At 43.7% G+C, this 12722-nt stretch overlaps 1 protein-coding gene across 7 annotated transcripts in view; it reads right to left on the reverse strand.

The window, feature by feature from the left end:
• PRKN (parkin RBR E3 ubiquitin protein ligase) overlaps nucleotides 1-12722 on the reverse strand; it is a 1163789-nt gene that overhangs the window by 173469 nt on the left and 977598 nt on the right. For all 7 annotated transcript variants that reach the window (XM_032485307.1, XM_032485308.1, XM_032485306.1 and 4 more), the window contains exon 9: nucleotides 707-856. In XM_032485307.1, coding sequence (XP_032341198.1) covers nucleotides 707-856 — 150 coding nt within the window. The remainder of the gene's footprint in view (nucleotides 1-706; nucleotides 857-12722) is intronic.

The raw sequence follows: 12722 nt of genomic DNA on the forward strand, positions 1-12722 counted from the left end.
GAAACGCGTGTGCCATCCACACCCCTCCTTTCCCAGAGCTGCTCATGAAGTGGCAATTTTAAAAGAAATGCTTTCCCATAAAAATTCAATAGCGTTTTATAAGCATACACACTCCTTCCTTTTCTGGCCTGCATGAAATGTAATAACAGGCTTATTACCCATTTGTCATTTTAACCTATATTTCAGTCAGCCTTTTTGCGTTTGAGTTACGCTTTCTCGCCCTTGGCTGTCGGTTTGCAGCCACAGAGCCATTCAAGAAGCCGTGGAGGTCACACTGGTTGACCTCTTAGAACAAACATTTTCCACATTTCTTATTCCGCTTCCTGAAGAGGCCGCATTAGTTTTGCTCATCTCGATTCAAAATAATTTTTACGACACAACAACATTTCAAGTTTTCCATATTAATCTTCATTTTACGTCCTGAAATACACAGGCAAACAGCGTGGCCCAGACATCACGCTAACATGAGGCCTTCTCTTTCTCCTTCCTTCCCGTCTACTGAAAGCCAGCTCGGAAGAAATCATACATTTGTGCTCTGACTTAGCTGGGCGCCGGAGGAAGTTTAAAAGGCTGACCTCGTGATTCACGCCTTAAACACTCCGATAGCAATTAAACCAGAAAATCATATTTCTCCATCCAGTATACATTCTGCTAAGAATGAAGAAATCTAGCACAGTCGACACCCAGGGGTGCGGCTGGTACTCACCCCGCAGCCCAGGCCGTTGGCCCCTTCGCAAGTGACTCTCCTCTGGCCCGGCTCGGGGAGCAGCCCAGCTCCGCAGCCCGGGCTGGGGCACAGGACGCCCCCCATCTGCAGCACGCACTCCTCGGCGCCGTACTGCTGGTACCGGTTGTACTGCAAGAAGAAAGCGAGTTTGTAAAAGTGATGTAATATACACTATGGTGTGCTGTTTCCCCAGAGCGGTGGTTCTGGGGTTTTCTGGTTAATCTGTATCAGTAAAAACTGCGGAGGGCAGGGAGCGGATAAGCTATGGTCCAACCTAGAGGAGAACGCCTCCCAGTCCCAGCCAGCAAAGCGGAGAAGTGGGGCGTTTGTTCCTTGTATTTCTAGAGATTTGTCCTCAGAAGCTAGACTCCTCCTCTTCTCCTTCTTCAGATTGAATTATAGTTGGTTTACAATGTTGTGTTAATTTCTTGTGTTAAAAAATAGACTTTTCCAAGTTTGGCTTTTAGCACTACTTCTACCAACTGCATTTGATAGACTTACTTCATACCCACTTCAGGGAACGTAGCTATTTTTTAGGTTATGGACACTTGCAGTGCATCATCATCAATCCCGTCAAATAGTATATTTTCATGCCTCCGTTCAGAAGTCCCAATATTCCAGCCCCGGTCATTGTCAGCAGCCCGCACAGTATCAGTGAGCATGTTCAGCTTGACTAGAAGGACTAACGTTAAAGAACACAATTTTCTTTTCATCATTGTTCTCCAAGCACGATTCCTTTTATCCCTGACTTCATTCCTCTGTGCCATTGCCTGGCTCATTCCCTTTCACGGCTTCCCCAGCCTGCAGGTTAAAACTCCAGCTCTGCAGCACACTTGCCTAGGTTTTCCTTCCTGCAGCCTATAGTTACTGCTCTCCTTGCATTACTTGATCATATTCTCCTCTAAACTCAGATCAAGTCAAATGGATGTGCACCACTATGAATTAATCTAGGCAACATTTATTGAGAGCCTACTACGTGCCAGGCACTCCTGTGGGTCCTGGGACACAGCCAAGAACAAAACAGACATCTCTGCTCTCATCCTCAAGACTATAACAGTAGAAACCAGAAGGTTAAACTGTATCACATTTCAGATGGCGATAAGTGGAAGGAAATAAAAAGCTGAGAAGAGACAGAGACAGATTCCAGGGAAGATGGGAATTGCAATTTTAAAGAGGTGATCAGGGAATAGGGAATGTCTTATAAAGAAGGTACATTTAAACCAACATCTGAAGGAGATCAGAAAAGCAAGCCATGTGGGGCCTGAGGGAACGAGCTTTCCAGGCTGAATACAGAGAATTATAAAGGTCCAGAGGCTGCCATGTGCTTGGGTGGCTTGATGGGCCAAAAAGAGGCCAGTGCATCTGAGGCAGAGTGCCCGTTATTCTGAGAGACACGGTAGCCACTGGAGACGTCTGAGCTGTGGATGACATAATCTGACTAATATTTCAGCCATCTCGCTGATATATTCAGAACAGACTCTTGGGGACACGGATGGGAGCAGGGAGCAGAGAGGCAGGTCGGAGGTTAAATCAGCGATCCACGTGAGAGATGGTGGTGGCCTGAACCAGGAAAGTCACAGTGGAGGTGGGGATGGATCAGCAGTTGAGTTCTGGATCTATTTTGAAGATAGAAATGGCCATTTGTAAAGGCAGACTGGTACATGGTGTGAGAGGAAAAGGAGTCAAGCATGAAGTGATGTTTATCCCTGAGAGGACAGAGGGCAGACAGAGTGCAGGAGAGCAGGACAGACTAGTACTGAGAGGGAAAGACCTGGCAGAAGACAGGGGTGTGTGTGTGTGTGTGTGTGTGTGTGTGTGTGTGTGTGTAGGGAGTTGAGAAAAGGAATCATTATTTCTATTGTGCTCATATTCAGTTTGATGACCTATCACACAGCTAAGTCAAAATGTTGAGTGGCTAATTGAATGACCTTGGAGCTTAGGAGAAAGATGTGAGTTGCAGACACCAGTTTTGAAGTCATAGGTGCATGGAGAGCTGGAAAGGAAAGGGTTAGCATCCAGCCTTCTATTTGTTTTCTCATATTTCTGACCCCAGGAGAAAAAGAAAGATGAGTTGGTCAAATTCTCTTGTAAATATGCTAATGGTACATTTATACAATAGCATTTACTAGAAAAGAGTTCTTATCTATGAAATGCATTTAGCAGGAAACACTTGGTCTGTTTGCTTACATTAAACAAACTAGAATATATGAATTTATGAGATAAAGGCTCTCTGAAAATGTCAGAAGCTATGCAATTATGAAGGGATAAATGAAGACATTTCATCAAGTGATGAATGATGAGACAGTTTATTTAACTGAGAGATTTCAGGTTAGTGATCATTCCATGAACTTCCCGGAGACTTCATATATTGCATCTTGCCTAGAGGACATCCCACTGTGCTGAGAAAGGACCTGGGTGGCTGCGTGGAATGAGGTGAGCTGCTCTGTAATTAGTCTGTGACTCATCATCACCAGCATCCTTGGAGTTATTAGTAAAGCTTGACGCTAGGTTATAGGTATGATCCTTGCAAGTCTGGTTTGACAGTGTGACTCTGTGTTGTCTCAGTAGCCAAGACACTGGGTGAGATTATCTAACCTTTGTGGGGAGGACGAGAAGGAGCCAGGATGAAAGGAGACTGAGAAGCAGCAGCCTGTGAGGCAGGTAGAAAATGAGAAGAAGGTGGGCGTCCTGGAAGCCAAGGGAACAAAATATCTCAAGGAGGATGTGTGTGTCATGACAAATTGTGTCAAAGGCTGCAGATAAGCCAGTCACCGAACACCGGCTGGAGTTAGAAATGCAGACGCCACTGCTGTCTTGACGGGAGCCATTTCAGTAGAGTCATGGAAATGGAGTCAAGAGAAAACTGGGGGAGACAGATTCCAAGGTGAGCACGGACGCTTTTTTCTGGGAGTTTGGCTGACAAGGGCAGCAGAGACATGGATAGCAGCTGGAGGGGCTGTGGGACTGTAGAGGACTTTCTGAAAACGGGAAAATAACAGTGTGTGAGCCAATGGGAAGGAGCGAGGAGAGGAGGGCACACTGATGATGCTGGTGAGCAGGTTGGGGAACGGGAGCTAAGGGAAGAGAAGAGGGCTCGGCTTAGGCCAGAGCAAGCTCAGCCATCCTCTGTAAGAGGAAGGAAGGCCGAGTACTGAGGCCCAGGAGCAGACAAAGGAGGCTTTGGAAACTCGAGAAGGGAGGGTATGAACGAGACAGGGAGAGGGGAGGGATGAGGGAGTTGGGATTAGCGCCGGGCAGTCCTGACAGCCCACCTGGGTCGGCGATGATCCGCTTACAAGGAAATAGGGTTGTCTGCTTTTCTGCACCAGCACTTAGCTGCAAGTGCACAGTAGGCAGGAAGCTGGATTTAAGCTGAGTGGGGGTTTTGTCAGCCTTGATGCGGAAGCAGGACCTTCCTCAGTCACTCCCACCCCTCTGTGGCTTTGGCACAAAGCATCCCCTCGTATTACTGTACATGGTTCCAATAAATACTCATTTGAACCCTTCTGCTCAGCTGTGTACCACTGGACTGTTTAACTTTTCTGTCTTAGCCTCTCCAAAATGGGTAGAAAGTTCCAGGTTTGCATGATGGTTCTAATTCTGGAGATGTAAAGTAAGCATCAAAAATACAGTCAACAATACTATATTGTATGTTTGAAATTTGCTAAGAGGGTAGGTACTTCAGAACTACAGGCCTTTTACTTAATATTTGCTGTTTTACATCTGTGTCTCCTTTCTTCCACATTGGTTCTCAGGAACACAGAGAATGACAGAATTACAACGTTCCATAATAGCTCGTAGCTTCAGCTCATATAGTGATCAGTCAACTTCTCTGGAATCCTTTATCTTACTTTATTTTCATTTTTCAGAAGTTTCTTTTCAATTTCTATTTCTCTTAAGACAGTATCCATTGTTATTTATTCCTATTTGCATAATTTCTTAAAAACCTAGTTCCCTTCGGAAGAGTTATTTCGGTTCTCACCTGATTGGTGAGCATGACCGGCTGACATGCTCTCACTGTCTCTCAAGATGCTATTCTGTTTTTCACTCTCTCTATCCCCTTAAACACTCTGTGTGAGAATTAACCTTGTTTCTTCTCTGTTGGGATTTTATTTGTCCCTTTCTGTTGCTCCTCTTTATATGAAGTTAGTTCTGAAATCTTAGAAAGAAGAAGGATTCAGAACAGCTCTTAATGGCGCTAGAGTTTCTTCTTCAGTTTGGGGCACAGTGTTAAACAACGTGGGGGCTCACTTTCTGTGATCTTCCGACTCTGTGACCCCACTTTTAACTGGACTATCTCTTCTTCCCTTTTCCCCTTCTCTATCCTGAGTAAACTTCCCCTCAGCGTGGGGCTTTGTCCTGACAGGGGTCTTTGGCTGGTTACGCCTTGTGAGTCATGGGCCCCAGCGGGCTCCAGCCCCTTCAGACCTTCTTACAGACCCTCAGCGCTGCCTGCTCCCCTTCACGCATCTGTATCTCCTGAATTTAGCACAGTATCTTGTCCAGAGTCGCTGCGCAACAAACAGTTATAGAATGATACAATTTAGCTCCATTCTTAATTAAAAATTCTAATAAAATGATCAGTGGCAATGGGAGTTAGTAACAGAGTGGTATAGGATGATCTGACCTACATAAATTACTTCTCTATTTTAAATAAATTGCTCTTAAGTAATTGGCTATTTTCTGATTTGATGATGGAATACGTATCTATTTAATTTAGTTAAGCAATTTTACCTCTATGATAATATTTTACCTAGGAAGAAGTTAACCTATGGACAAAGTCCAATAACGCTACAGAAATTCTTGCTGACTACATTTGTCACAGTCTCAAATTCTGATGGGACATGCACCCTGTGCTCCTCTTTCCATTCATTAACTAAGGAATTTGTAAGAAATAACTCTATTTGATTCATTTTATTTATGATACACTTCAGGAGCATTTAAGCATACAATTCCTTTTCTAAAAGAAGACAAATATTTTAGCTTATATGATAATTTCTGACTCAAAGTACGCACAACATCTGAACTAAAACCCACACCTACTGAATCCATTACTTTTTTTTTTTAACATTGTGAAATTTATAAGAAAAACATTGATCTAGAGCCAATAATGTGCTAGTATTCATAGAAAGTTCAATACCCTAAGGAAACAATTTAGACATGAAATTACATATATGTCATTAGCAGAGATCCATCTGTAGCATCTTCAGGATTTGATCCACACATCCACAGATTCCTTTCAACCACTTACTAGCACAAGACTGAGGGTGTTTTGAAAGAAACTTACTCTATACTCATTGGAGAGTTTGACAGTTGGCACTAAGTAGGACAGAATATCTGTATTATGATTGTAAAGTATATCCAATAGCGGTGAAGTGATAAATGGACCCCAACTGGTGAAAAGGAGGCATCGCTGATCCTTTGACACCGTGTTATTTCCAAGGGCTTTTTGACTTATCACTATTGAAAAGCATTTATAAGTAGAACTAACTTGGAGGAACGTGATTAATTTGTAATGTGGACTAGGTCTGTATGGAGTCACTTCTCAGGTGAGCTCAAAAGCAGCGAATTCTCAAAAAAGCAGCGAATTCTCAAAATAGCAGCGAATTCTCCAAAAACCACCTATGCATTGGAACCACAGTGGGTGTCTATGCGTGTGCTTGTGTTATGTGTAGATACATTAATACTTATTTGCCAGCTTATGCTGTGTAAGCTATTAACAAAACCAGTTTGCAAATTTCAGATTTACTTTCATAAAGTGGATAATCAACTAAAGCAATTTAGAGCTGGCAGGATGCTATTTGCAAAAGTTTTGAAAAATTAATATTAATACTAACCAAGCATACTATTCTGCACCTGAGGGGGAAAAGCAGTTCCTCCTCTGCTGCTTCAGATTATAGGGAAAATACACTCCATTAGATGACCCATCTAGGCAAAATCTTGACTCATTGGTATGGTTTATATTTTATTTATTTGGGAATAAATTATTCAGTCTTTATGTGTACTGCTCATGGATTCTCTTAAGAACAGGAAATATTCATTTTAAAGTATAAAATTCACAGAAGTTTCAGTAAACTCATATTTTAAGAGTCTAAATAATGAGTCATGGGAGAATATAATCGAATAGAGGCTGCACTTCCGTGGTCTGTTGGCGGTTGGAAGAGGTGGGCTAGGTAGAAGAATGTTCTCTAACGAAGCAAGGGTCACAGGTTCAAGTCCCCTGTGGGCCAGTTAGTTTCCCCTTTCTTGCCGGCCACCTGCTCAGTGCAGGTGGCCACCCGAGAGGTCAGGCTGGGAGGAACTGGGCCTAAATACCCCACACCCTGGAAAACCACTCAAAAGGCCTGTCTTCTGGAGGAGGGCTCCTCGTGATGTTTAATTCGTTTGCTTTCATAAGAAAAGACAGCAAGAAAGAAGCTAAATTTTAAAACTGCAAGAAATTTGAAGCCCAGGGATACTAGGTGAAACGAAAATCTGGGAAAACTGGCAAACGTTCTGTCAAAATGAGTCATAGCTTGTCAGCAATCCAGGGGCCGCATGCCAGCCTTTCAAGTCCTCTGAGCAGGGAAGGAGCTGTTTTTGTTCTGCGGTGGAATTTTCCAGAGAATCCTTTTGGGGGCACTCAGGTACAGCTACAAAAGCAGCCCCTACTCAGGCTGCCTTGCTTTTCCCTGCTGAATTCTGGCTTCTGTGAAGTCTTAGCCACCAGCCCCTGCGGGCTCCCACCCGGGCCCGGTCTCCTAACCTGGCCCTGGAGGAGAGAAGTCTGGCTCAGAGACACCGCCCCCTGAGTCCCCGCTCGGTGTCAAGGACTGTGCCCGCGCTTGGCCTGCACAGTTCACTCTCCATTTACCCTGAGAAGTGACAGGTGAGGCCACAGAGTCACAAAGACGTTCATGCCTTCACCGAGGTTCACCCAGACAGGAACCCCACACCCCTTGTCGGAATCCAGGGCTGTGGTTCTAGAAGACCACCCTTTCCCTGCACCAAGCTGCTTCCACGTTTTTCCCTTTCTTTTTTTCCCCCTTTATTAAAAAACAAAATTCAGCTCACTATTTTTTTGGTCATCATTTAGAAACTAATGAAAAACAGTTTATTATAGCAACTCCTCGGATTAAAAAAAATCTAAAATACCTTTATAGAGGAACATGGATTTACGATGAATCCATTTCCCCTTGCTATGTAGAGAACGCCTTATTTTCTGTATGTATTCGAATGAAGGAAAAACCACTCCTTACGTTTTCAGGAGCCTTGATCTTATTTTTCTTCAGTGGCAGGTAGTCAGCCCCCGGGGGTTGGTAACAGCCTCTGTGGGGGTGCCTGCCACGCCACCATTTGGATTTTCAGTTTTGTTATTAATAGTGTTCTTTTCATCCCTGGACGTCCGTCATCGACTGCTGAAGTAATAGTGTTCTTTTCATCCCTGGACGTCCGTCATCGACTGCTGAAGTAAACTGGCTAGAGAAAGGGCTGGACCTTGTTCATTGTGTAGCAAAAACCGTCATTAAGACGGCTGAAATTAAATGTAAGGGGAAAACAGATCAAACAACACCTGAAATTTAATTAGAGCAACGGACTGAATCCTGGATTACGATTTCAAAGGTTTTTTTCTTTTTCAGATGTTTCAGACATGATGCCAAATATATCTCAACTTCTAGTGGCTGTGGAATCTTCCTGAAAGGATGTCAAAACCAATCGGCTCATCTGTGCCTTCTCCACGCTGCGGGCTGTGCAGTGCCCACGGCTATGGAAGTAGATACCCACAGACGAGCTCCTTTGCAGGAGTTTCTACCGAGGGCATGACTTCAGAGAATTCTGGAAGCTCTGCAAGCAGGACTGCTGAGCACAGTCTCCTGATGGGGCACTCCGCAGAGGGCAAGGCTGTCTGTGGGCACAAATTATTTTACCTTGATTATAGTCCCTGAGAAATGGTTTTGAGCAGTGCTGTTAAGTCTCCAAATCTAAGATCCCCATCCTCAGAGAAATGGAACTTCCCCGAGAGGTGCTGTGGAGCTGCTCTCCTCTCCATGATTGTGTTACATGCTCTTCTTTCTTCCCAAACTGCTCACATCCCACCATCATCTGTAAGCATCTCTTCTGCCCTTTTCTGTTTGTTCATCACTGCTTTCCTCAGACATTAATTATAAAAATGAGCTCACTAGGTAACATTTAACCTACCTCCTGACTTAAGCTCTACTAAATGCACACAACATCTTGCCTAACCCATTAATTCCTTTCCTATATTAAAAGAAGTAGGAATGAAGAATTAAGTAGTTGAGAATGACTGTCTCTCTACTCCCAGCAACCTCCTTAGCCATGTTGCAGGCAGATGATGCAGAGGAGACATCTGAAGAAAGACCATGAGTCATCAGCCAGATTGCACACAATGGAAAATGACACAACCTGAACTTCTGCCTCAGCCATTAACTGAAATTTCTTCTCCCGTTCCCTTCAATAACTGTCATGGCTGAGCAGACTCTTCAGAGTTGGTTTGGGGGACACGAGTCCACCTTCTTCGCAGATTGCTGGTCTTCTGACTAAACAACCTTTCCTTTCTACCAACACTGGCCCCTTGAGTATTGGCACTGGAGCGGTGAGCAGCTGAGCCTGAGTTCCCTAACACTTCTTCTCTTCACCTGGACATCTTCCTTCATATTTCACTAAGAAGACAGAAGTCATGAAAGATGTACTTATTTATTGGGCAAATATTTACTAAGCATCTTCTATGTGTCAAGCACTTTATGTGGAGAAGGTGCAGCAGTGAAAAATATGTCTGCCATCATGGAGCCATCAGACACCACCTTTTCCCTTCCCACCACTACCACTGCAAACACACCTGCACCTGCACCCACCTGTTCCTTTCAGTCTCCTTACAACAAAGAAAGTGGCTTTCTCCCTGTTAAGGATCAGTTCCTCTGCCTGTGCCCTGGATCAAAACCCTTCTCACTTTGTAAAGTACTTCCCTTCTTCCGTTAGCTCATCTATCTCCTGAATCACCAAGCCATCCATCTCTCCTGGGTCCTTCCAGTGAGCATAAATCAGGCTCCAGCCCCCTCAGTCTTTAAAGAACCCTTCTGCTGCTGCTGCATTTCTTTTTTCCTTTTTATAACAAAACTTCTGGATGAAATTGATCTCTCCTATTGACTCTTCATCCCGTAAATATACGGCTCTTGTCTCCAACTTGCCACCAAATTTGCTTGTTATGGTCACTCATGATCTCAGTGTTGCCCTTTGCAAAGGACAACTGACTCATCTCATCTTACTCAGTTTCTCATTAGCATTAATATAAATATCCATTTCTTCCTCTAGGAAACACTTCTTTTCTTGGCTCTGTCAACATAGCACATCTCTGGATTTTCTTCTCCTTTACTTAAGGCTCCTTCTTGGTCTCCTCCTCTGGTTGCCACTTGTGTACCAAGTTTCCAAATGCTGGTGCTCTTTAGGGTCCTTTTTAAAATATCTTTTGGTAACCTGCCCTGGATTTAAATTATCACCTACATGCCAGTGACTACAAATTTATCCTGTCTCTGACTCCTGACCTCCATCTCCTCTCAGCTCCAACTCACACATCCAAATTCCAACTTGTCTTTTTCTCAATGCTTCAGGCATATCAAACAAGTTCAGACTTGAACCCCTAATTCCATGCTTTCATTCTCACCTTCCTACCATCTTAACCATCTCAAGTTCTTAACATAGACCTGGAGGACTCCTTCATTTCCCTGGCTCACAGTCAGTAAACCACCAAGACTTTAATTCTGCCTCTGAATATTCACTTCTTTCTGTTTCCTTTGCCAATCATCTTAATCCAGACAATGTCCATATTGCAACAAGACTAACATTCTTAAAATGCAATTTGGATAATGCCAGCCCCTTGCTTTAAATTTTTAAGATGTTCCCATTGAATTCAGAATAAAATCTAAACTTTTGACCATGGCCTACACTGGTCTAGTTGGTTTTTATCTTTCATCACCATCCCTCCTGCTCGTTATTTCCCAGCCACATTGCTTTTATTTAGTGTCTTGAACAAAGCAAGGTCTTCACCTCCTTTGGGGCCACTGAACATGTGCTTTCCTCTGCTTGGACACCCTTCCACTTCACTCCCGTGATCCTGCTCACTCAGTGGAGGGTGCCCTCTCAACTTCCATGTTTCAGAGGTCCCTGACTCTTTATCGAGAGTAGGTTATATCTTAGTATTTATCATGATGTGTACCTGTGACTTCCTTGTTTACTGTTTTATCCAACAGTAGCACAGAGTAAAAATTGTTCATTGAATGAATGAAAGTTATTTTCTTAAAATTCTAGTAATTAAACCCAAAGTGGAGGAAGCTGGTATAAGTGGAGGTCTTCTGAAGTGCAGTTCTCCTGCGGGCTCTCTAAGCCCTGGGGACTTTCACATATCATACTTGTTTTCTCCAGGGCTCACTTAGAACCTGGGAGTAGCCTTGCTCACTTAGAATGGGATAATATCTTTTCCAAGTAGTTTGGACCTGGTGGGATGGGGATGAGGGTATGAAATGTCCTTTGTGAATGTGAATTGTAAACACAAATCAGAGACAGGGCCAAGAAGCTAAAGTAAATGTATTATTTTAAATTCCAAGGAGTTTTAATTGCATTTTTAATTTTAGGAAGGTAATGATTTATAGTGTTTAATGATTTACTTTTAATCCAGACCTCAAAAATCAAGTGCCTATTAAAGTTCAGTGAAAATGGAAAGGCATCACATTTAAAGAAACCAGACAGCTGGGAAGCATCGCCATCACCCAGGAATGAATCCAGCAATTAACTAGTATCTGTACGGGTTTTAGCAACTCACTTTTAAGTGAACATTACATAGATTTTGGTGTCTACTTTGTTGCTACAAGTTCAATCTATTGATGGAGTGTAAATGGCATTTAAATCAGAAACATTTTAGTGTAGTACTCAATATTTGCAATTTACTTTGTAACCTTGTTTATCTACAAAAATTCTAAAAGATGACTGAGCATTATTCTTCCTTTTCTACAGATGGAAAAGCCAAGTTAGAGAGAGACTAAAATGATTTGTCCAAGGGCACTTGTAACACACAATATTAAAGTTTCATTGCATCAAGTAATATGTCACCTCAAGCATCCAGAGAGAGCCTGAGAGTTTCACCAGCTCCAGGGGATGCCTCGCCCCGACCCCCTCCACTGGAGGAGAGGTGGGGCTGGAATGCTTAGCTTCCTTTCCAGACCCTGGGGCCACTAGCTTTTGTCCTGTGTCATCAGGATAGAAAGGTCCCTGACTGATGTGTCCTGTTTGTATCAGTCACCAAGATCCCTGGCTCCTTTGTCAGTTCTTTGGCCTGTTCCCCAACCCCACACCCAGCTTTATTCATCTCTTTCCCTACCCTGCCCTCAGCTGCCTCAACTTCTGCCCCTGAGCTGGGGGGGACCCCGATCAGCCAGCAGTAATTGCAGTACTTTGATCTACTTACTCTCTCCATGTTTTTCTCACATTTTTCCCTCTCTGAACTTGGCTTATGCTTCAGGACACGACTTCCCCTTCAGCTCCCTCAAATGTTTTCTCCACTGCACTCTTCACATCACCGAGCATTGATCTTCAACACACCCCAAGTAGAACAGCTTTCCTTTCTCCTTCTAAATCCTCCAGCTTTGATTTTCAAGCTCTCAGGCTCTGCTGTGTGCTATTTCTCCTTTGTAGTCAGCTTCTGATGCCCACCTCCCTCAGTCTCCCTCCCTTTCCCTTCCCTGATCTGTTTCTAGAAGCTTCCATTCTTGACTCACCATAACTTTCTCCAAGTCTGCTCTGGTGATCATTATGGAGGACGTCAGTGTCCACATGGGCCATATTCCCAACACGCTGGTTATTTAAGTCCATGACCCCAACTTCTCCAGTCACCTTGTCTGCTACCTTAGCTTAGCCACCAACGTTCCTGGTCCTCTGCAGGACCATTGCCGATCACAGCACCATCTCCACAATCTCAATGCCAAGTATCTCATTCTTTGGCCAACAT

The sequence above is a fragment of the Camelus ferus genome, chromosome 8, assembly GCF_009834535.1.
Source record: "Camelus ferus isolate YT-003-E chromosome 8, BCGSAC_Cfer_1.0, whole genome shotgun sequence".
Lineage (NCBI taxonomy): Eukaryota > Metazoa > Chordata > Mammalia > Artiodactyla > Camelidae > Camelus > Camelus ferus.